Source organism: Mus musculus, chromosome 9 (genome assembly GCF_000001635.26).
Source record: "Mus musculus strain C57BL/6J chromosome 9, GRCm38.p6 C57BL/6J".
Taxonomy (NCBI): Eukaryota; Metazoa; Chordata; class Mammalia; order Rodentia; family Muridae; genus Mus; species Mus musculus.
The window spans coordinates 110217738-110242801 of NC_000075.6; the positions used below are offsets into that span (position 1 = coordinate 110217738).

At 43.6% G+C, this 25064-nt stretch overlaps 1 protein-coding gene and 1 pseudogene across 1 annotated transcript in view; both read left to right on the forward strand.

The window, feature by feature from the left end:
• Positions 1–22441, forward strand: part of Smarcc1 (SWI/SNF related, matrix associated, actin dependent regulator of chromatin, subfamily c, member 1) — a 108155-nt gene extending 85714 nt beyond the window's left edge. The window contains exons 26-28 of the mRNA NM_009211.2: positions 4155–4419; positions 17140–17316; positions 20082–22441. Of these exons, the coding sequence (NP_033237.2) occupies positions 4155–4419; positions 17140–17316; positions 20082–20176 (537 nt within the window). The 3' untranslated portion in view covers positions 20177–22441. The remainder of the gene's footprint in view (positions 1–4154; positions 4420–17139; positions 17317–20081) is intronic.
• On the forward strand, positions 24029–24119 carry Rn4.5s-ps2 (4.5s RNA, pseudogene 2; annotated as a pseudogene).

Below are 25064 nucleotides of genomic sequence, written 5' to 3' on the forward strand. Positions count from 1 at the left end.
GCTTTGTGCCCACAGAGGAACAATTTACTGGGACACATTTTCAGATGTCAAATCATAGCTCGGTGGCTGGATACATTTAAGATATGCCTTAACTTTTGTGCCCATTCTTCCTGGTTATCATGAATGTTAATTGTTTTGGTTTTGGTTTTTGGGTTGGTTTTTTTTTTTTTTTTTTTTTTTTTTGGTGGTGGGGTTTTTTTTTTGTTGTTGTTAATATACAAAATAGTGAATTTCATTTTGACATTTTTTTATGTACATGGATCATTGGTTTGGCTCAGTCGTCCCCATATCCCACTTTCCAGTGTCCCTTTCATCCCTGCTTTGCAGGAATGTTCACATGGAGTCTTCTACATATCAGATAAGCTTACACTATTGTCTCTATTTAAGCCTAGCCTGTTTTACTCGTAATGAGTAAACATTTTTATAGCCCTGTAAAACTGCACTGTGAATACAGCACATTTTCTTTGAACTGTTCACCTTTTGATGGACATCTAGGCTGATTACATGCCATGGCTGTTTCGAATAGTCTTGTAAGAACCATGACTGCGGGAATCTGTCTGGTGTAAATTTGGATGTATGTACCTGGGTCCTTTTGTAAGTATTTTTGTATTTTGGAGAACTCCATACTGATTCCTACATTGACTACACTAGCTTTTATTTCTACCAAAAATTTGTTGTCTTGCTTTTTTAATTTTGTTTTCTTTATTTTTTATGGTATTTTGTTTGTTTGTTTTTTGAAAGAAGATTGCTTCTCTGTGTAACCCTGGTTGTCCTTGAAGACTCTCTAGACCAGGTTACCTTGAATTCAAAGCTCTGCCTACCTCTGCTTCCTGAGTGCTGAGTTTGTCAGCACAAATCCCCCCACACACATACACTGCCTACTTGGATTTTGTTTTGTTTTGTTTTTGAGGTAGTGCTCATTCAGTTGTGAAAGCTGACCCCAGGCTCATGGTACTTCATCTGCCTCAGCTTCTTAAATGCTGGGCTTAGATTCATGAGCTACCACACGTGGCCGCATTTGTATCTTTATTTTCTTTTTACAGTTTATGAGTTTCTAGCCTTTTGGAGGTGGGGTTTCAAGATTTTTGTATATGTGTAGCCCTGTCTTGGCCTGGAATTTACTGTTCAGAACAGGCTGCCCATGAGATCCGTCTGCCTCACAGTTCTGGGATTAGTCATGCACCACTATTCTCAGCTAAGTTTCTGGTCTTAACTTAAGCTCACCATTTCAAATTTTTTTAAATTTATTTATTATATGTAAGTACACTGTAGCTGTCTTCAGACACTCCAGAAGAGGGAGTCAGATCTCATTACAGATGGTTGTGAGCCACCATGTGGTTACTGGGAATTGAACTCAGGACCTTCAGAGGAGCAGTCAGTGTTCTTAACCACTGAGACATCTCTCCAGCCCCTCAGGTTTTTTTTTAAACAATGAAAAAGAAAGGTTAGTGATGGGTTCACGTACGTCTGGGTATCTGGCTTCCCCAGAACTTCTGGAACCGTCTTGTCTTTTTCTCCTTTCTCACTGTGTCTTTGCACCTTTGTCAAATACTAGGTACCTATGTGGGTTTATACATAAAGTGAAGTGTCGGGGATACTTGATAAGGTCAAGATGTCTCAGCTTTTAAAAGCTGCTGCTTCTGCCTTATAACAGACATGAGCCTAGGGCATTTGGGAGTCCAGAGCCATCTGGAGCCAGTTGGGAACTGCAATCTGAGTCCTAACTCTCACCTCAGGGGACTCATTTGTCCTACATTAAAGCTTTGGCTTTAAACTGGGTTTTCTTTTCAGGTGTATGTATGTGTATTTAATCACTTGCCTTTTTTTACTTACTTTTTTGTTACATAATTACTTCCTTTTAATTACTTTAAGAAGCCAAGAAGGGTGAGGCCAGGGCATTGCTGTGATGGGGGTCTAGCCTGGATTATAAGAGAGACCCAGTCAGAAGCCTTGTTCCTCACACCCAACCCCCCCACCCCCACCCCCCAAAAAAACAGAATAAATGAAATGACAGCAGTGTTTACAAATAATTATTATAACTGAGGGTAGGTGGTTTTGTTTTTCTGGTGGTGATAATGGGTTTTGATGCAGGGTCTACATGCTATCTTCAAACTGATAATTCTGCTGCTTAAATCTCAAGGAATAGGACTACAGATTCATTCCACCATATTTGACTTCTTTTCACTTTCCTTTTCTAAGAGGCTTTTGTGGTTGGTTGGTTGGTTGGTTGGTTGGTTGGTTGGTTGGTTTTGTTTCTTACATTGAAGCCATCAATTAATTTAAACTACCAAAGAAATGTTAGTTAAGACAAAACAGAGTGAGACCACAGATTAGAGACAGCATTCCAGTACTATGCCTGTAACTGGTAGGTAATTACCTACTTTATTTGTTTATTTATTTATTTGTTATTTATTTATTTTTAAATTTTTAAGATTTATTTATTATTGTATCTAAGTACACTGTAGCTGTCTTCAGATGCACCAGAAGAGAACGTCAGATCTCATTACAGATGGTTGTGAGCCACCATGTGGTTGCTGGGATTTGAACTCAGGACCTTCAGAAGAGCAGTCAGTGCTCTTAACCACTGAGCCATCTCTCCAGCCCCCTATTTATTTTTTTTAAAGAATTATTTATTTTATGTATATGAGTACACTACATTGTAGCTGTCTTCAGACACTTCAGAAGAGGGCATCAGATCCCATTACATATGGTTGTGAGCTACCATGTGGTTGCTGGGAACTGAACTCAGGACCTCTGGAAGAGCAGTCAGTGCTCTTAACCCCTAAGCCATCTCTCCAGCCCCAGTGTTATTTCTTTTTTGTGGCATTTGGATCCAAACCCAGGTCTTTATGAACATGCTTTGCCACTGAACTATAATATGAACTATATGCCATATTCCTGCCCTCAATATTGAAATGCTTATATCTTTCAGGTTCCATAAAATTTTTTATTTAGTCAAAGTATGTGAATTTGTCACTTAGTGTAATTTTAGCTAAGATTTGCTTTGCAATGCCATTCAGATGTTCCATATAGGAAAACAAAAAATATGTATGCACCTAGGGTTATGTTACCTATGACATTTTATATTCTAAAATAGACAGTGATCAGATGGCTCGTATCCAGAAGCTTCAGCAGGCTTACATACTCCCTTGACGAACAAGCAGCAAACTTTTTAAAAAAGATTTATTTGGGCTGGAGAGATGGCTCGGCGGTTAAGAACACTGACTGTTCTTCCAAAGGTCCTGAGTTCAAATCCCAGAAATCACATGGTGGCTCACAACCATCCCTAATGAGATCTGATGCCCTCTTCTGAGTGTCTGAAGACAGCTATAGTGTACTTAGATATAATAATAAAGAAACTTTTAAAAATTTTTATTTATTTCATGTATGTGAGTACACTGTCGCTGTCCACAGATAAATCAGAAGAGGGCATCGGATCCCATTACAGATTGTTTGAGCCATCATGTGGTTGCTGGGAATTGGACTTAGGACCTCTGGAAGAGTAGTCAGTGCTCTTAACCACTGAGCCATCTCTCCAGTTCCTCCCCCCCCCCTTTTTTTTTTTCTTTAAAATCTAGGGAAGTATTTTTAACCTTTGCAAGCCCAGCTAGGCATGTTGAGGCATGTCTTTAACCCCAACACTTGGGAGACAGAGGCAGGCAGATTTCTAGCCAGCAGTCCTATGAGTCTCTTGTCTTGAAGTAAATAAATAAAACAATACCTACAGGTTTACCCAGAGACAGTGGCACATGGCTCTTGTCCCAGCTATGTGAAAGCTTAGAAGAGGATCATTTGAGCCAGGAATGCAGCAGCAGCCTGAATGACATGGCTACATACTGTCTCTAGTACTGTTCATAATAATTAATCTCATACTATTAATGATAATAATTAATAAGTTGATAAAGATGATAGTGAGGAAGGAGGAAGAGATGAAAATCTCCCAGTCTGTCAAAAGTAGGGCCAAAGGTCATTCGCTCCAATGCTATACAGTACAAGGAAGAACATATTTTAGACTAAACGTAGGGACATTCCTGGTAAGGGGTCTCTTGTAGCATGGTGTGGATGGAACTCAGACTTAAAACAAATGTTCTACTTGTCATACACTCCTGAGAAGCCTCTTGCTAGCGTGTTTTTTTCTGTTTCCTTTATTACAGCTAGAACAACAGAGACAGCAGTTGCTTACTGAGCGTCAGAACTTCCACATGGAACAGTTGAAATATGCTGAACTACGTGCCCGGCAGCAAATGGAGCAGCAGCAGCAGCATGGCCAGACACCTCAGCAGGCGCACCAGCACACGGGAGGGCCGGGGATGGCCCCACTTGGAGCCACAGGCCACCCTGGCATGATGCCGCATCAGCAGCCCCCTCCCTACCCACTGATGCACCATCAGATGCCGCCACCCCATCCTCCCCAACCAGGTAAGAGGAAAGCTTTGCTAACAGGACACATATGTCCACCTTACAACACAGATCATCCTAGAAAATGCCAAGGAATCATTTTCTCCCAAAACCATTTTCAGTAACAAAATCATAGTCAAGTGAGTTCTATTGTCACCATCACATAAATCCAGCCAGTTATTTCCAATATCCTCTCTACAAGATACTTTTTTCCTTTGGGTACATCAGCCTCTGAATCAGCACTGTATCCCAGAGTTTCTTAAGAATGTAACTGTATGCTACGCAGAGTGAGCGTGCCTATTGTTTAAAGATTCATAAGGCAGAAGCTGGCTGATTCTGAGCTCCGGGTCACTTTGGGGCACAGAATGAGACCCTGTCTACTGAGCCCTAGCACCAGGTTGGAAAAAGTATTCTTAGACACTGTATATATTGCATCTGTTCAAGAAAATTGCAAGATACAATGAACTTTTCAAGACTCATTCATTACCTTTCTACCATTTTTAATATATTCTCATGGATATGAGATCATTGAATACCATTTTCTTCATAGTTGTCCTATAAACTTGTATCATCTTTACAAGTATACTTTTTTTAACCTCAATCATAGTTTCCTAGATCCAGAGCTTCTTGAAATAAAATGCAAATCTTCTCTCCAACGTGTTCAAAAGAAGGGATTGAAGATAAATAGATGACTCTGAAGTCTCAGAAAGCCCTAACACATGAGTTCTAACCCATGAATTCTTCACAGAACAGATTTCTGAATCCTCTTCTAGAAGTTACCAATCATATTTGCTTGTAGAAGCCATAGTTGAATACACTTGTGATCTAACAGCTTATATTATCAATGTGAGTCTTATTGACAGGCCAAAGTATACCTTGGTTAATTAGTTTTAAATTAAAAAAAAAAAAGTAGTTATAACTGGGCATGATCATACAGGTCTTTAATCCCAGCACCCACAAGGCAGAGGCAGGAGGATTTCTGAGTTCAAGGCCAGTCTTGTCTAGTCTAAGGACAGCCAGGGCTATGTAGAGACACCCTGACTCAAAAACAAACAAATGGGACTGGGGGATGATGGCTCAGTGGTTACAAGCACTAGCTGCTCTTCCAGAGGACCCAGGTTGGTCTGTGGCCATACCACCGTAATAGTAAAAGGCGACTCAGGTTCAGTTCCTGACCTTTGCACAGACTTAAATGTAGCCAAAACATCCCACGTATATAAGAATGTAAGTGTTTTTAAGGACTTATAGTGACTAGGGGAAATTTTTGACTTTTCACATGTGGGCACACAGCCCTAAAAATTTACACTAGGGATTTTATCCTCATCAGGTTTTTTCATTTGATTTTAATGTTTCTGGAGATCATCTTTAAAATCTGACAGACATCACAGGATACTTTCCAGCTAGCTATCTGAATACTTCAATGAATCTTAAAATCTCTGCATAAGAGCGTCAGTTTGTCTAGTGTTTTTAAAATATACATATCCTCAACGGGACTGTAATGTCACTTTCCAAGCACAGTGATTATTTCAAGACATGGGTGCTATGCTGGGTGCCAGGCTCTGGCCATAGTCTCAGCTTCTGTTGGTGCTGCCCGTTCTGCCCACATCACTCTATTCCTCAGGGAGGGTCCTTGCTCTGCAGTTAAGGACCTGATCCAGGGCAAGGCTGCCTAGCCAAGGAGCCAGGATTCTCACTGTGCTGCCAGGGGCTGAGAGGCCCTCACAGAGCACCTCAGATGCAAGCTCTTCCTAGTGAGGGCGTACCAGCAAGTGTGTAATAAAGTCACCTTTACAAGACAGGTCGTGTTTGTCTTCACTTTCTCACCAAAATAGGCTTTTCCACATCAAATATGTAATGGAAAGGATCATTCGTTGTGAGAGGGTAATTTTTTAATTTGCACCAAGCTGTTTTCATGTAATTTTGTGTACACACACACACAGGGCTGTACAATGGTTCAGTAAGGTTCCTAAAAGTTGTCTTCTGACCCCCTACGTTCTTTCTGTTTAATGCCTATCCCTGCATTCATACAAATCACATACATAAAATACTAAGATATGAAGTAATGTACATTTGAGAGAACATAACATACAAATTGTGTTACCTTGATGAGTTTAATAAGATTATAACCTCGGTAGCAGTCTTCCATGTTCTTCATTTCTGGCTTTCCCAGGATGCAACTCTCAGCACTTTCAAACATAGTTTATTGGTTGTAATGATAGTGATTTTTGTCTGGTTTTCTTCATGCCGTCTGATGTGTGTGTATGCTGTTATGAGTGACGGCGTCCTTCTGTTTGCTCTTCAGTGTTCATCTGTTCCCAGTCTTGATTTGTGAATTCTTTTGGTGACGGTTGGATTGCTTTTCAGATATAAGTCATATGAGTACCTAATTCAGCTGTCAGCCAACAGAAGCATGTGTGTTAGCTAGCATCTGCACACATTTCTATTGTACACTCTTGTATGTATTGGATTGAGAAGAGTTATAAAATACACAGATGCTCATATTAGTAGATGATGCCAAATGTTTCTAGAACTCTAGGCCTGTTTAAACTCTTATCCTATGAATATAGTCATTTTATGTTTGACAATTTGATTTTGTTTTTTTTGTTTTGGGTTTTTTGCTTAAATCTCTGTTAGTAAAATTAACAACAGCATCCAAAGTTGGTGGTGTGTCTACAATCCCTGTATTCGGGAAGCAAGTTTTTTGTTATGCTAGCCAGAGGTACATAACAAATTAACTTCTAAATAGAGGGACAAACAGACAGGCAGACAGAACCAACCAGGCAGACAGGTTGGATCGTGTGCACTTATAACCCCCAGAATTCAGTAGAGAGACTGGAGATTTCACTATTAATTCAAGGGCAGGTAGGACTACATAATAAAACTTGTCTTTAAAGAGGAAAAGGAAGCTGATTGGTGGCCCACGCCTTTAACCCCAGCACCCGGGAGGCAGAGGCAGATGGATCTGAGTTTGAGGCCAGCCTGGTCTACAGAGTGGATTCTACAATGGCCACAGTTACATAGAAAGACTGACTCACCCCCCCCCCCCCCCAAAAAAAAAATTGAGGACTAGAGAGATGGCTCAGCAGTTAAGAGCACAGACTGCTCTTCCGGAGGTCCTAAGTTCAAATCCCAGCAACCACATGATGGCTCTCAACCATCCGTAATGGGATCTGATGCCCTCTTCTGGTGTGGTGTGTGTGAAGAGAGCATTGGTGTATTCATATACATACAATAAATTAGCCTTTGTGGGGGCGGGGGGGGGGGGGTTGAGACAGGGTTTCTCTGTGTAACCCTGGCTGTCCTGGAACTCAATCTGTAGACCAGGCTGGCCTCAAAATCAGAAATCCGCCTGCCTCTGCCTCCTGAGTGCTGGGATTAAAGGCGTGCGCCACCACGCCCAGCTTAATTTTTTTTTTTTTTTCTTAAAAAAAAAAAAAAAAAAAAAAAACGTGAATCTGGCACACACACTTAACATCAGCATTCAGGAGGCAAAAGCAAGAGATCTATTGAGTTTGAAGCCAGCATGGTCTGTTCCAAAATTACACAGAGAAACACCATCTCCAATCCAAAATAAAAAAGAAAGCAACAAAGCTGATGAGTTTTGTGCTTAGCATCAGCCAATCCACTTTTGCTGTTTTATTTATTTGTTTTGGTCAGATTCTTGGTGAATAGCCCCAACTGGTCTGAAACTCAAAAAAGATCTGCCTGCCTCTCTGCCAGACTGTCTCAATGCCTTTCTTGTGTGTGTGTGTGTGTGTGTGTGTGTGTGTGTGTGTGTGTGTGTGTGTGTGTGTGTGTGGTTTTTCGAGACAGGGTTTCTCTGTGTAGTCCTGTCTGTCCTGGAATTTACTCTGTAGACCAGGCTGGCCTCAAACTCAGAAATCCTCTGTCTCCCGAGGGCTGGAGCTAAAGGCGTGCGCCACCACACCCAGCTCTCAATGCCTTTCAAATGAAGCTGGTGAGGTAAAGACTGTCTTCTCTCTCTGGTTTGTCAGTGGTACAACTTGATACCTGTAAGCAAGTCTGTACTGTCTTGTTATCAACATAACAAACTATAGTCACTTTGGAAGAGGACCTTCAGTTGAGGAATTGCTTAGATCCTGTTGGCTTGTAGGCAGGCCCATGGTCTTGCTTTCTGGTTGATATGGAAGGGCTTAGCCCACTGTGGACAGCACCATTCTTTGGGCAGGCGGTCCCTGGCTATACAAGAACACTAGCTGAGCAGGAGCCAGAGAGTGAGCCTGTTAGCAACATTCCTCCGTGGTTGGTGCTTGATGATTCGCCATTCAACTACTGCAATTACTGCAACTACTGCAATTTTGGTTGAAATAACTATTTTCTTCTCCTAGTGGGCTTTGCTTGTAGTTTATCTCAGCAACGCAAGACTAATTAACACAAAGACCCTTTTAACTAACACTTTCTGAGTTTTAGAAAAGTTTATAGTTGGGCTGGTGAGAGCGCCGACTGCTCTTCCAAAGGTGCTGAGTTCAAATCCCAGCAACCACATGGTGGCTCATAACCATCTGTAACAAAATCTGATGCCCTCTTCTGGTGTGTCTGAAGACAGCTACAGTGTACTTACATATAATAAATAAATAAATATTTAAAAAAAGAAAAAGAAAGAAAAGTTTATAGATGAGCTGGGCACAATGATACATGACAGCTCTAGGGAGTCAGGTAGGTTGCCAGTCTGGGCTACATGGCAAATTCCAGGTCAGCCATGGCTTCCAAATGACCTTTCTCACCAGTGCAAATGACCTTTCTCACTAGTAATAATAGTAGTTGTGGTAAGGTCTGATCATTCAGAAAGCAGAGTGTTCAAAGCCAATGCTTCCTAATAGGAATGTAACTCCCCAAACCAGAAAAAGACAAAAATGATCACAGGTCACAGCATTTACATTATTGAGGGCAGCTGTCAGGTAACTGGGAAGTGTTTGGTATTGGCCAGAGTGTATGTGGTGTGAATGGGCAGGAAAACCTTATATTGGTTGGCCGTGAATGTGGGAGAAAGGAGTCAAGACAGATGTGTTGCAGATGTGTTGCTGAGTGAAGCTTTTTAGAGGAAGTTTACTTCCTATGCAACCATGAATACCCGAGGTCAGGTTCCAATACCTACAATAACCCAATCACTGTGGGGGAGCTGGGACAGAAGGCTCACCGGAGCTTGGTGGGTACCAGCATAGCTGAAAAGCATAGTCTACAGGTTCAGAAGAGAGGGTGGACGGATGCGCGCGTGCGCACACACACCAGAACTGTCCATCAATGGTGACAGGACCCATTAGAGTAGGAGTTCATTCAGGTGAGAAAGCCCACACCTGTAATCCATCTCTTGGGAGGTAGAGGCAGGAGGACCAGCCACACCTGCAAAAGTGAAATTACTGTTCATTGATGTAAGCCTCCTAGGCTGAGGACAGGAGGAGGGCTGATTGTCCAGTAGCTGATACCCACTTGATAAGCTGCACCTCTATGCCGATTCCATATGTAATCTTGTTTCCCCAGACTTTGCATGGCATGTGTGTATCCCAAGATGTATTTTCCATAACAAACAACAACAGTAAAATACACAAATTATATGTATTAGCATGTAGCATAGTGTTTGCTTTTATTTTATTTTGTGTCCAGAGGTTTGGTTTACATGTGTGTGTACCACCTGTGTGTGTGCCTTGCCTCTCCTGGAACTGGAGTCATAGGTGGCTGTGAGCCAACAAGAACGTACGTGTTGGGAATCAAACCCCGGTCTTCTGAAGAACAGCCAGGTTATCTTAACTGCTCAGTCATCTCCATCCCCTATTTTTATTATGTTTGGTTATGTGTATCTCTGTGTCTGTGTGTGCAGGTGTTAGGGTGAATGCAGGTACCCTTGGAGGCTAGAGCCAGAGGTTTGGATACTCTGCAGCTGTAGTCAGAGGCAGTTACCGGCCACCAAGATTGGTGCTTGGGTTCTCTGGAAGAGCAGTGTACTCTCTTAAACACTGAGCTGTGTCTCCACCCCAAAGGATTTCTGCTGTACATCTATTTTTACCTTACCTTACATTTTGCTGAATTTGTGTAAAAAGAGAGTGCTGAGCTGGGGGGTGCCCACGCCTTTAATCCCAGCACTTGGGAGGCAGAGGCAGGTGGATTTCTGAGTTCGAGGCCAGCCTAGTCTACAGAGTGAGTTCCAGGACAGCTAGGGCTACACAGAGAAACCCTGTCTCGAAAAAACAAAAGAGTGCTGCAGTTCATCATCTCCCCTGAAGCTGTAGATGGCACCTAACGGCTTCTGAACTGCTGGGGCTGGAGAGATGGTTTGGTGGCTAAGAGCACTGGCTGCTCTCCCAGAGGACCAGATTCGATTCCCAGCACACACATTGCAACTTCCACCTTTCTGTAATTCCAGTTCCAGGGCTTCCGACATCCTTACACAGACATAAGTGGAGGCAAAATCATGAATATAAAATAAAAGTAAATTACTATATATATTTTTTAAATTAGGCTATTTGTTGAGAAAAGAAAAATCTTTACGAAAACATACTGCTTCTACCTGTAATATACTACAAGCTAAGTAGTCATTTTATTAGTTGTTAAAGATTTCTTTATTTTTATGTGTTTTAACGGTAGTTCTCTGCACCATGTGGCTTCCAGGTGTGGAGCTTAGCCATCAGCCCTCACAACAGGCCGCTTACTCACTGAGGCACCTCATTGACCCAGTACGGAGTCTTGACTGAGTCATTTGTTGGTGTTGCTAACGGCTTGACTTTGGTATGTACAAATACATGAACAGCCACAGTCAAGTCTAGCCTGTTAGGTAACCGGTACAGTGGGTCTTGGGCACACTGGCCTAACATGCCCAAGGCCCTCAGTCTGTCTATTGCATCACCGAAAAAGAAAGTAATGAGTGTAGTTTGGTGAAAAATTGTTATTTCTATAAAATATTATTTCAATAACAAAAGTAGAATATTTCTTTCCGTTGAGGCACTAATCACTTAGCTTATTGTGTTTCATTTTCTTGAAATAAAAACCAAAGTGATCTTAATGTAGACCAAAGCAGCTACATTAGCAGTCCATGGTCTTCCTTATTCAGGCTCTGGCCTTTCCCTGACCTTGCTAATGGAAAAGAAGCCTCTGAGGACCCTGGGCTTCCCCTCACTCAGCCCCAACTGTGTTCTCCTGGGGCCTCAGCCAGAGGGTGTCTGCCCACAGTTAGACCTCATAGTGCTCACAGAGGCAGAAGTGGGTGTTGTAACCTCTGGAGCTGGAGCTGCAGGTGGTTGGGTACGCAGTAGCCAGTATGTATTGCAACCTGTGTTTGGGTGCTCTTGACTGCTGCACCATCTCTCTAAGCCAGCCCTATTTTCTCCATTAAACCCAGTAAATACAGTATTCAAGAACATAGTTCTGTGGACTCAGCTCCATACTGAAAGGGAAGGAGAAATGGCTCATTACACTGGACTCCTTTTGTAGTCTGTGGCACCTTAACCTTTCTGATAACAAAGCTGCCACGCCACTCTCGGAATAGCAGGTTGCCTCACAAAAAACAGTAAGGCTCAGTCCTTAACAAAGAGCAGGCGCCCCCAGGAAGCAAGTGGCTGTGGGGAAGAAGTCTCTGAGGATCCCGGGCTTCCCCTCGCTTGGCCCCAGATGTGTTACTTCCGTTCTCCTGGGGCCTAAGCCAGAGGGTGTCTGCGCATAGTGAGAAATGGAGACTAGATGGTCACGGTTCCCTTTCCTAGTGTCTTTCTCTGTTCTCACCTCACCCTTCCAGTGAGTAAATAAGATCTTAGCTACTGTCCCATTAGACATGATAGGTGTAAGGCTTTAGTACGGGATCTAATAAACATGAGAGTGAGAGGGTTTTTCTACTAGCTAAACCTAATTTTAGCAAGCCTTTCCATTTCCCAGGCTTCAGATGCCTGCTGTTTAAAAACTGTTTGTATGTAGGTCAGACTCCACCATCCCGTGCTTTGCCACTGCTGTTTTGAAGCTTGCTCAATGTCTGTCCTCCCTCCATTCCTCCTCCTCTCACCTCTTCTTCCTCCTCCTCCCACCTCAGAAATTGAAGTGTGTGTGTGTGTGTGTGTGTGTGTGTGTGTGTGTGTGTATTGGTTAATGGACTATGTACACATTTTATTTAGCAATGTCTTCTTGATATTTCAGGTTTATGGGAGTTGTACTTCAATCTTATAAAAATTAGCAAGAATATATTGACTGTTTTTTGGTTTTAAGTAATGATACTTGTGTCAAGTAGCCCCACCCCCCAAAGAAAAGGATCTTTAGATTTCAGGTAGACAAAACATTGATTTTTGTCTTTATCCCAGTCCTCTTAATTCCTGTTTCACATTGATGTTTTCTACATCACCTTTGTGGAGCTGTAGAGATGGCTCAGCTTGTAAACTGCTTGCTAGTGCAAGCAGGAGGACCTCCTTTGGTTCTGGTATTTATGTAACTGCCTCGTCTGGCACCGCACACGTAGAGCTCCAGGGCTGGGCAGGTGCAGGTGGAATCCCTGGGGTTTCCTGGCCATCGGTTGAAGCTCAGAAGCAGGAGAATTGTTTCGCTCTAACCTTTTTGCTGCCACCCACTTCCAATGAGAATGGCTTCGCTGTCCTATCTATGGTGATAGAAGGGAGAAGATTAATTCTCAGATTTCAGATTTCATAGTACTTCTCAGCACGGGCTGAAAGTGGGCTGGCCTGTTCACACGTGCAGTGGTGCAAGTGCGATCACAGTGTGGAGCCGGGCAAGCTCCACCCTCACCCAGCTCCTCATTCCCGTGCTCTACACTGCTCAGCAAGAAAGGGGGAGGGGCCAAGTGAGATTGAGTGCATTTGTGCTATAAAGCTCTTAAAATACTGGCGCATAGTAGCATATGCTTCCTGTATCACATTTCTGGGTCGTCTAGAACACGTTTTGCACATATTTGCTGTGACGTAATAAAAGATCGGGCTAGAGCTATAACTCAGTAGAGAGTTCATGTGTGTGAAGACTGCAGTGTCATCCCAAACACTATAAAACCAGGCCTTGAAACACATAAAAACTCACACTTGTAATCTTAGCACTCAAAAAGTAGAATCAGGAGTTTAAAGTCATGCTTAGCTACAAAGAGAAAGTGGGTCTAGCCTGGAATACATATGAGATCCTGTCTCTAAAAGGTAGAAGCTTATTCTCACTGTCTGAAGATGAGAGCTCTTAGTGAAGCTGTGTCTGTGTTCCTTCTAAGTTGACATTGCTCTGCTTGCAGCCCTCTGTGTTTCTATCCTACCCTATTCCTGCGCTCTTTCTGGGATATTTGCTAGTAGATCTAGGACCTCTCAGGAGGTCTAATGATCTCCTCAGTGCATAGTCACACCTGCGCTGCCAACCAGGCCGCTACACACTGAATATCAACCCAACACTTGAAGAGAGAGTTTTTCAACTTTTTTTTTTTTTTTTTTTTTTTTTTGGTTCTCCATATATGAATTTTTAGACATTTCCGGGAGCTAGAGAGATTGGCTCAGTGATTACAAACCCTGACTCCCTGACTGATCTTCCAGAGGACCAAGGTTCAATTTCCATCACCCACATGGAGTTTGCAACTGTCTATAACTTCATTTTCAGGGAATCTGTTATCCTCACACACAGATAGATGCAAGCAAAACACTAATGCTCATGAAAGAAAAATAAGAAACTTAAAGACATTTTCCAATACTCACACATTTTTTATTTCAAAATTGAGGGTTATTGATGTTCCACTGTAAAAAGGTGCTTAACTGAGTTCTTTTAAAAGACTAAAGGAAGGAGCATTGGAAATGCTGCTCACTTGTAGTTGTAACACTTGGGCTTAGCAGGAAGCAGAAGCAGGCAGATCTCTGAGCTCAAGGCCTATGTGTCCTGTCTACTCAGTTCTAGGCTGCCTGGGGTTACATAGTAAGACCCTATCTCAAATAAATGAGTGAATAGATGAATAGAAATCTTATGGATGTGATAGAATGAGGACTTTCTTATCAAGTGTTTTGTTTGGGTAGAGTATTATGTGTGAAGAGAACTGGACCTTGAGTCAGATGGCTTGAATATATTATATGATTTTCCCTGCTTTGTCCATAAAGAAAGCTTTGAAGCCATTCATAGTGGCATATAGCTGTATTCTATCCTTCAAGTGGCTGAGGCAGGAGTATCATCACAAGTTCAAGGCCAACCAGGACTGTAGACCCTGTATAAAATACAAATTGCTTTAGGACTTTTCTGAGCTTCATTTTACTCCCTGTAAGATAATATTATGGGCTGGAGAGGTGGTTCAGCAGTAAAGGCACTGACTTCTCTTCCAGAGGTCCTGAGTTAAATTCCCAGCAACCACATGGGGGCTCACAACCATCTGTAATGGGATCTGATGCCCTCCTCTGGAGTGTCTGAAGACAGTGTACACACATACATAAAAAGAAAAAATGAAAAAAAAAGTTAATAATATTGGCTCTTGGTCCTCATTTGCTTTCTGTTGTGATAAAACACCATGAATAAAAGCAACTTGAGGAGGAAAAGCTTGGCCCTCATAATCGTAGTCAACGCTGAGGGAAGTCAGGGCAGGGTTGGGGCATTGTTTCCTGGCTTGCTCTCTCATTGCTTTCTTCTATGACCCCCTACCCAGGGGTGACACCGCGTTGAGCCCTCCCATGCTATTCATTAGTCAAGTAAGTGCTCCATAGAAACAGCCTAGGCCAGCATGATGTAGGCAGTTCCTCAGCTGAGGAGCACCTTCCTCGGTCACTCAGCACAGACTGCCTCTCACAAGCATGTTAGAGGAACTATTGACAAAAATCAGACACTATTTAAGAGAATAAAATAGTGCTAGATCATAACAAAACCATGCAGTTGAGGGTTTATTCTGTTCAGTCTTGGAAAACCAAGTAACTTGCCTTGAAACATATCCAGAAGAGATAAAGGGAGGTCGTGGTTACTCTTCTATACTTTGCCTGTTGGGTGGTCTCTCTTTTTTTTTTTTTTTTTTTGGTTTTTCCTGAGACAGGGTTTCTCTGTGTAGCCCTGGCTGTCCTGGCACTCACTCTGTAGACCAGGCTGGCCTCAAACTCAGAAATCCGCCTGCCTCTGCCTCCCGAGTGCTGGGATTAAAGGCGTTGCTACCACACCTGGCTGGGTGTTGTTCTCTTACCTCTTGGCTAAGTCTATGGATTCAGCAGACCTTACTTGAGAGTTGGTGTGAAACTGAACATGATAAATGATCCTATACAGTTTTTGTGTTCTATCATTACCTCATGATGGCTCTGTCTTTGTGACGATGAAGCTCATAGGCTCAGAAGAGTCCTCTTTCTAAGGCTCTGTCACAGCCATGCTTGATAGAAGAGTCAGCATGAAGATGGGTAAGGACTTTGTTACTCTAAAGCTGGTTTCCCTTTATCATGTGACCAGAAATGTTCCTCTCCTAGCTAGAGTTCTGTACTTTTGAGTCCAAACGTGAGCTTTCTACTTACATCTGTAACTGTTTGCATACTACAACAGCAAGTTGAATGCATGTAATGTCACTCAGTAGCAGAATCTAAGTACTTGCTGAGTCTTCAAAGACAAATATATCGGTGTGTAAGTAAATCAGACATTATTTGTTCTGTCTCCCATCATTAATGTAAGGACACTGAGAAGAGATGGAATTGTCTGTCATTTATCTTATTCTCCTACCTCAGCCCAACCCCATGTGTGGTTTTACCAGGCCAGTGCTTCATGGACTCCCTCAGGGATCCTCCAGGTCAGAGAAAGGCAGACCTTTGAAAGTCCTTTCTGATGTCTGGCCTGTGCCAGGCATTGGATGTGATGTGATATGTGATAAGCCACTGCTCATTTAGAGTAACCATAGTGAATCTGTTCTTTGCCTGATGCTTTCTCAGAACTGCTCCCATTTGTGCTTGTTTAACCAGCTTGCTTGCTTGCTTTTTGAGATGGACTCATGTATTTTAGATTGGTGTCAGACCCATTCTGTCTAGCCAGTGGTGACTTTGAAATCTTACTTCTACCTCCCAGATTCTAGGGTTCCAAGTATCCTAGGGTTCTAAGTATCCTAGGGTTCTAAGTATCCTAGGGTTCTAAGTATCCTAGGGTTCTAACCACAGCACTATTTGTGTGGTACTGGGGACTGATCTCACAACCTCTTGCCTTGAGGAAATATCTTTTACTTTTTTTTAAAGATTTATTTATTTATTTATTTATTATATGTGAGTACACTGTTGATATCTTCAGACACACCAGAAGAGGGCATCAGATCCCATTACAGATGGCTGTGAGACACCCTGTGGATGCTGGGAATTGAACTCAGGACCTCTAGAAGAGCAGTCAGCGCTCTTAACCGCTGAGCCATCTCTCCAGCCCAAGGGAAGCATTCTTACCAGTCGTAATTCATGATCTAGTTGAGCCATGGCCTCAGCCCTGTAATTCATTCTCAATAGTAACTACCTTTCCTATACTAAAGTTGAGAAGTCAGTCAGTGATCTTTCCTCAGTTAAGTGTTTCTTCTACAAAAAAATGAATAAAAGGCTGATCATCAGCCAGTGAGAAGGTGAGGGTGCTTGCCTCAAGTCTGGCTGTCCAAGTTCAGTCCTCAAAGCTCACACACTACCAGTTTTCCTCTAGCCTCCATACTTGTACCATGGTGTGTTTGTGCCCATACATCCACATGCTAAATAAGTCTTTATTTGTCTATGTTCTACAGTCTTGGACATTGAGTTGGTGCCTACCCACCCCCAGTGCATGAATACTTACAGTGCTTTAAATCTCTTTCCACAGGTCAAATACCAGGCCCTGGCTCCATGATGCCTGGCCAGCCCATGCCAGGTCGCATGATCCCCGCTGTGGCAGCCAACATTCACCCTACTGGGAGTGGCCCTACCCCTCCTGGTATGCCTCCAATGCCCGGAAACATCTTAGGACCCCGGGTACCCCTCACAGCACCAAACGGCATGTGTAAGTAGCACAGTGGGACGACATTACCCAGCATCCTGCTTTGGAAGCTACAGATAAGGAAGAAATGCTTTCTTCGTGAGATTAGCAAGCCCATAGACAGTCTAGCCTGCAACAGTGAGGTGTGGGAGATAACGTTTTGGTGTGAACACTCAGGTTGTGTACTCAGTACTGAGATCTGTGGGGAAGCCACTGATTCTGTCACTCATGATTAAACCTGACTAGTTTGAATCTCATCTGACATGCATAGTTCCTGGCTGTTCTTTCCCCTACAAGAACTTTTATGCTGTGGAATTAAAGGTGGTAAGTAGGGAAAAAGTGAAGTTCAACCAGACCTAGTCCAATTAAAGGGTACACTCCTTTAACCCCAGTGCTCAGGAGCAGAGGCGCTTGCCAGGCCGTCCTAGTGTACATATGGAGCTCCAGGTCAGCCGAGGCTACATAGTAAGAATCTTTAGGAGGGGGAGGGGGAGAGGAAAGAGAAAGAGAAAAGAAAGAAAAAATTGGTATAAAGACGGGAGTCAGCTCTTGTAGCTGTTCTTGATACTTAGGTAGTTCCTGCATTGACTTGAAATGAGGTGGTTTAGGAACTGCAGAGGAAGAATACCAGGTAAAGAGGTGCTGGCCACGGTCAGTAGCATCCCTCTGAGCTTGTGTTCGGAGCTCAGGTCATTTCCCCCTAAGCCTTACCTCTACCCCTACCCCAGCCCGAGCCCTGACCTCCACAGAGTTACATGAGAGGCTGTGATCTCCAGCTGGGTAGACATGCTCAGTGAGAAGGATCCAGCCATAAGCTGATTTCTTAAGAAGATCCTGTATGTGGCCAGAAATTAGCTCCTAGTCACAAAACAATAAATAACCAGAATCCTCTGCCTGCTGGGCTGAGATGACTCACAGCACTCAGGAGGCAGAGGCAGGCAGATCTCTGAGTTTGAGGCCAGCCAGTGCTACACAGAGAATCTCTGTCTCAGAAGAGAAAAAGAAAAAAGAAGAAAAAAAAACATAATCCTTGACTGCCTTCATGAGCTTTAATTAGGAGAATGGGTGAATGAAAAACCGTTGATAGGACTGTTCATCTCTTATTGATGAAATGTAACCAATAGCCTTAAGCACGGCTACTATGACTTCCTGCTATAATGGACTGAGTTCTAGAACAATGATCCAAAATACACTCACAAGTTGTCTTTTAACTTTAACACACGCTCTCGCACCAGCAAGCCATGTGCGTTTGCGCGCGCGCATGCGCGCGCACGCACACACACACACACACACACACACACACACACACACACACACACAAGCAACAGCTACAACAGGGAACTTCAAAATCCTTGGAATGCACTGTAATAGTCCAGGAGACTTCTTGCAGGGAAGGTGGCTTCATGCAGAGACGCATCTGAATCCCAGAGGCTGAGACAAAGTCCATACACAGAAGAATGTCTTACATTAACTGAATTTATAGAATCTGGCCCATATGAAAAATTATTTCCCTTGAGCTTATGGTCAGATAGCATAGTAGAGTGGGTAACAAAATCACCTCCCAGGCAAGACAAAGTTGGCCTTCCAAGAGAGCAGACCCCGGTTGTCCTCTCTTTGTCATCAGACCATGACACTGGGCTTCATCACTTGTCTGCTTGGTTTTGACTTTAAGATTCTATTCTGAAGGCCCTCAAAGGAGTCCCTTGAGAATCCATGTGGAGTCCATGGATCAGGAGTGGTCTTTAGAGAATCTGGCTGTCTGACTTGGCTCTTGGACTCTGCACAGCCACATTGCATGAGTAGGTTCCTGTCCTCAGGATGTGGGATCTTCTACTCAGAGATCACAAAGGGAGGAGATGATTGGATTCAGAAAGCTTTCAAACGCTGTAGAGATTTAATAAAAACCTCGTGGGAATATAGACGGGTGAATTCCTGATTAGTGTAGCTGGGCTTTAATTATTTGTTTGATATGTTTTCATTTCTGGTAAGAGCTAGAGGTTTTAACGTCTTAGATTAAATGATCTCTAGAGTTCCTTTGTACACTAAAGCAGCTAGAGTTGAAACAGAAAAGAACCCCAGACACTCAGGCTAATTGTTCCCTTCAGGACCTGACCTAGTTTGGACCAGAAATCCAAGGATGGCAGTTGAAGGCCTCCTAAGAGTACCCAGCTTGTCAGCAGCTGCCTCAGTGGGGTTCTATGGCTCTGGTAGAAACAGCTAATCAGCAAGAAGTTATTGATATCCCTCCTGTGCCCAGCTAGGATAGACACCATGGAATAAAGAGTTACAGAACTAGCCCATGAAGGCTCTGATTATTTAATGAAGAAACACAATTAGAATACAATAAAATGTAAACATAATTAACATAAAACAGATGTCTGGAGTGGTTCTTAAAATGAGTGGTCCTTGGAGAAGGGTGGGTGAACCCCGACATGCCCTTCCTATCTCTTAGGCTAGGGTGAGCAACTTCAGCAGCAGTCGGCTTCTGTGCACTTGACCTATGAACAAGCCTATGAATCAGTATTGCTTTCCTGCTGCAAACAAAATTACTTCCTGAGGATGGTGGTGGTGCATGTCTTTAATGCTAGCATAATGGCTGAGGCAGGCAGATCTCTGAATTCAAGGCTAGTCTGGTCTGCATAGCAAATTCTAGACCAGACTAGGCTACATGGCAAAATCTTGTCCCAAAAAAGGGAAAAAAAATCCTTTCTGTTACTTCCCATTAAGTGGACTTTCCCAACCGTCCCCGTGTTTCCAGCAATGACGAGTTACCTTGAATGTGTTTGCAGATCCTCCTCCACCACAGCAGCAGCAGCCGCCTCCTCCTGCAGATGGGGTCCCTCCACCTCCTGCTCCAGGCCCACCCGCCTCGGCCACTCCCTAGCCTGGAAGATACAAGAGCCTCCACAGCCACCACAAGCAGGAATGGGGATGGCAGGACTTGTGTCTCGGCTTCCTTGGTTTTCTTGCAGGATTTTTTTTTCACAACCCCAAGCACAAGCCCCATGTCTCTCCACTCCTTGATACTTCTTGTGTCAGGTCCTTAGTTGACACTCATTGGGAAGCCTGTGGTGACTGATGTGCTCTGGTCATTTAAAAAGTACCATGTGTCTCCCCTGTCCCCGTGTGACAGATGTTGGCAGGTGGTCTGCAGGTCCTGTTGTGTTGACATTAGTATTCTTTGTGTGTATCTCTCTCTGTCTCTCTCTCTCTGCTTTGTCTAAGGCTTCAATGTATAATCCTCTATAATTATTGTCCTTTCTTCCTTTGTAATGGTTGTTTTTTTAAGGAAAGTATCCTAAGTTAATAGAAACCAAAAAAAATGGTAATGGGCAGAAAGAGATAGCCACAGAGGGACACACCTTAAGGCATTATAAGTGACCTTATTTCTGCTTATCTGAGCTAGAGTGGTGCTACTGATAGAGTCCCTGAGACTTGTCACACATAAGTGCACCAAGATGAGAAGAGCTGGGGAAAGGGGGTATCCTTTCGATTTGATTTCCTGGTGAGGACCATGAAGGACTTCCCTGTGCCTGGAAGAACATGCCACTGTACCTAGTACACGATAGATAGCAAAGAGCACAGCTTTACAACAAGCCCTTCCTACCTTCTCCCGCCATTCTGGTTGTCTGTGCAGAAGATTTGCAGGATTGGAACATGGTGGTTGTTTTCCCAAGGGCAGCGTGAGCTTTCAGAGTTGGGGTTTTCCCAGTCTAACAAAGATAAAGGGTCTGGGGCCCTACCTACAAACCTTTAGGAACCCTTCCAAACCTCCCAACCTTCCCCAAACACATAGGGCCTACCCTCGCCACCCCAATAAACATTACATGTTTTTTAAACCTTCCTATAAGAAAGGAAAAAAATGTAAAATGGGTTATAGATTATGTTGAACATTTTATCTCATGCGGCTTGGTGGGGGTGGGGGTACAGATCCCTAAACTACCTCTTGCTGTAGCCAGGGTGAGCGGGGTTCTTAAGCGGTACTGAGGTGCAGAACGGGAGTGGGAATGCTCACATGTGATGAGCAGCCTCCTGTACCTCACATTCTGAGACCTCACATTCCATCTGTTGTCACAGGGTTATGGAGACTGTGCTAATGGCACAAGGACCTCACTTGGCTCCAGAGTGCGAGGCTGTAAGGTTTAAGTGCCATCCCAGAGGAATTGCCACCAAAAAAAAAAAAAAAAGCCTTAATCTGAGCCTGTATCTACCCCTGCTGATGAACAACTAGATGGGTTTTGGTTTTGCCAGCTTCTTTCCTCCCTCCCTCCCTCCCTCCCTCCCTCCCTCCCTCCTTTCTGTCTTTCCATTAGTAGCAAAAGGGTGTTTTTAGCAGAACTTTAAGTGGCAGTTTCATTCTTGAGAGTGCAAGGTAGAGCACCTTACGGGTGTATTTTTATGTGTATTTTAAAGCTTTATGTATGAGAGCTATAGGTAGGCATTTCTTAATAACACAAAAACCTACAGTTGAGATTTGCCTTTAAGACTCTTGGTTTTCCTCTAACCAGGAGCCCACGTCACCGCCAGAGTCCTGGAGCTAGAGCTAATGACTCCAGAGCCTTGGGGTGGAAATGGAGATTCGCTTATTCCCTGGGTGCTTGTTTTTCCTCCAGGAAAACCCCGGTGTCTTCTGACCGCAGCCAGGGTTGCCCTCCTTCCCTCCATTCTCTCCCAAAGTAAATTGACTCCAGCACTTGCCTTCTCCCCGGAGTCCTAGGGGAGGTATAGGACTCTGCTTGTCTGTAACCTGAGGTCTGTAATGTGATTGCTTTCCAGTTTTGAGAGATGCAAGTGGGAATAGTTTTTACATTGTTGATAATCTATAGAACCTAAGTTCAACACTTCAACACAGCTCTTTCCATGACTGTCAGTTAGGTATCATTCCTGTAATAACACCCATCCAGTTTTGTGAGGGGCGGGCTTGGATACTGTGTGGTTTTTGTACAAATGTGTTTCTCAGTGTGGGTTTTTGTTTTTTGTTGGGTTTTTTTTTTTTTTTTGGTGTTTTTTTGTTTGTTTATTTGTTTTTTTTCTTTAGGTTTTGTTCTAATGAGGTAAAGGAGCTTTGAGAGTTTGGGAGAAAATGAATGAAAGTGGCTTAATGTCCCTCGTTTGCATTGAATAAATGAAATACCATTTATGAATTCTAGTCCCATTCTCTGCATTCATCCATTCATTTCTAGTGTGTCCTGTAAAGAAAGAGTACTCAGTCTCACCTGGGCCTGGTTAGATCTTAAAATGCCGTTGCTCGGGGCCTTTACACGTGCTTTAGTGTGAATGGATGCCTTCCCCTTCATCAAAGGAAGATGAGGAGGACATCCTGCCTCCTCCCAGGGGAACAGCCCTAGTGAGCCAGAGTTAGTCAGGTACCGCTTAGATGGAACCCGGTCTCATCAGCCGATAAGAGGTGCTTGCAACCAAGCCTGATGACATAAGTTCAGTCCCGTGGCTACACACATAGTGGGAGAGAACTGACTCCCAAGAATTGTCCTCTGGCCTTCACATGCACACTAGAATTACATACATATATATTTATATGGGTTTAATTTTTAAGATAGAGTCTCACTGTTGTACCATCTTGACTGGCCTGGAATTCACTATACAGATCAGTCTGGTTTTGCACTAACAGATATCCATCTGCCTCTCAAATACTAGAATTAAAAACGAATACCACCACGTCTGGCTTTAAACTTTTTCTTCTTAAAAAGGTTATGTGGTACAAAACTCTACAAATCCTTCTTAGGACATTTTATCCAATAAAAATAGGAGATCCTGCTATGTTTGAAGTGTATCACAGCTGTAAGTAAAGTAGCCAGGCTGTGCCATCCAAGCCACCAGAATGTAAAACAGTTAATAAATAGCAGCATTTCACATAGGGCAAGCATCCTTGAAGAAAATGAAAGTAATTTACAGTATCCTGATGGCAGGAAAGGCATTGTGGTACAAGCAAGACCTATCCAAAAAGTTTTTTGGTTTTTTTTTCCCCCCTGGAGAAAACTGAGAATGTAAAATCTGAACTGAGTGGTCTATAATTTCTGTATACTATCCTGAATTCAGTTCCTAGTGGGAGGTGCAACATGGATTCTGATGTGTGCTGCCTATGGAATCCTGGGGCTGGGGAGGGACTAGACTTTATTAATCCTGGGAATGTATATCTCTATCATAAAGGGCAGAGGCGAGTGGATCTCTTGTGACCCCACCTAGGGCTACATAGTGAGGTGGGGGAAGGACTTTAGTCCTGAGCTTGTGACAGAGACCTTATACCAGGTTGCTATAAAGAATGGTTGATGAGCCTGGTAGTAGTGCCTCGTACCTTTAATCTCAGCAGGAATGGAATCAGGCGAATCTCCAGAACAGCCAAGGCTACACAGAGAGAAATGCCATCTGGGAAAAAGCAGAAGAAAGAATGGATAGCGGGAGCCAGGCGTGGTTGGCATGGTTGACTTCTTTCATAGCTTTTGCATTTTCAAAGGGCTGAAGACGCTGATAGTGGCCTGGCTGTGGTAACACTTTAATCCCAGCACTGGCAGGCAGATCTCGGAGTTTGAGGACAGCCAGAGCTACGCAGATAATCCCTGTCCCAGGGATGTAGGGATGGCTAATGAGACGGGAAATTTAGTGAACCTGTTACAATTAATACCCTTGTACCTTCTGGGACCAGCCGACTCTGTTCTGACTCCTGAGAAAACCAGGGGGTTCCTGTGTTTGTTTTTCTGCTATGCAGAAATTGGAGGTAGTCGGTTGTGGTGGCACACGCTGGTAGGATTTGCTGAAGGGAGGCAGAGGCAGGAGGATCACGAGTTCGAGGCCAGCCTGGGCTACACATTAAAAGAAAGAAATCTGGGGGTAATCCTTAACTACTTGTCCGCGCCCCCCACCCCTGGCAAGCTTTTGAATGCTCTTGTAGCTTCATGGAGAGCAGCTGTGCTGACAGAGACCACCTGCCCTAAAGGTAGTTCGTGAAAACCTTAGCAAAGTAGTGACAGCACCGTAGGCACCTGACAGTAAGGGAGCTAGATCTTTCTCCTTTCCTAGCCACCTGTGGTTGGCTCTCCTACGGTCACACGGAGCAAGTGTGGGGCTGAGAGGTCGTGAGTCTGGCTTGGCCTTGACACTGACAGACTTCTGATAGCCATCTGGATTGTAGCATCCCTGCCTTCATGTATCCCAGGACAACCTTCAGCTTCTGATCTTCCTGCATCTACTGACCATGTGCCACCCAGCTAAGGGTCATCTTATTCTGCAACACCTGCAGGGTCCCTGAGAAGTCCTTAGTCCTCTTCCCAGGCAGCAGGTGTCATCTGCATTAGTTGAGTGTTTTCTCCTAACTGGCCTGGCTTTAGAGTTAGTTAATAAATTCAAAATCCCTTTGCATCATAATAACAAACCATTGCCTGGCAAAATAACCACCCCAAGGTTTGTGATAACCCTTTTCTGAAATGAGAACACTCAGTCTTTGTGAGGAAGTTTTGTCAACACAAAAGCCCTTTAGCCCGTCCCTTCCTACCAGGAATGGTGTGAGTAGACCTATTCCTAGTAGCCCATTCTGCACCCCACCCCCCACAAAAGCAATCGCTTGTCTCCATGCCTAAGATCAGAAGCTTGATCATTCTGTGGTGGTCATTAGTAACAGCTAGACATAGCAGCATAGCGGCATACCTGTACTCCTGGAACATGGGAGGTAGAGACAGGAGGGTTAGGAATTTAAGGTTGGCTTCAGGTCTGTAAAGATTGTTGCCAACCTGGGTTATGAGGGAAGGTCTCAAGGGGCT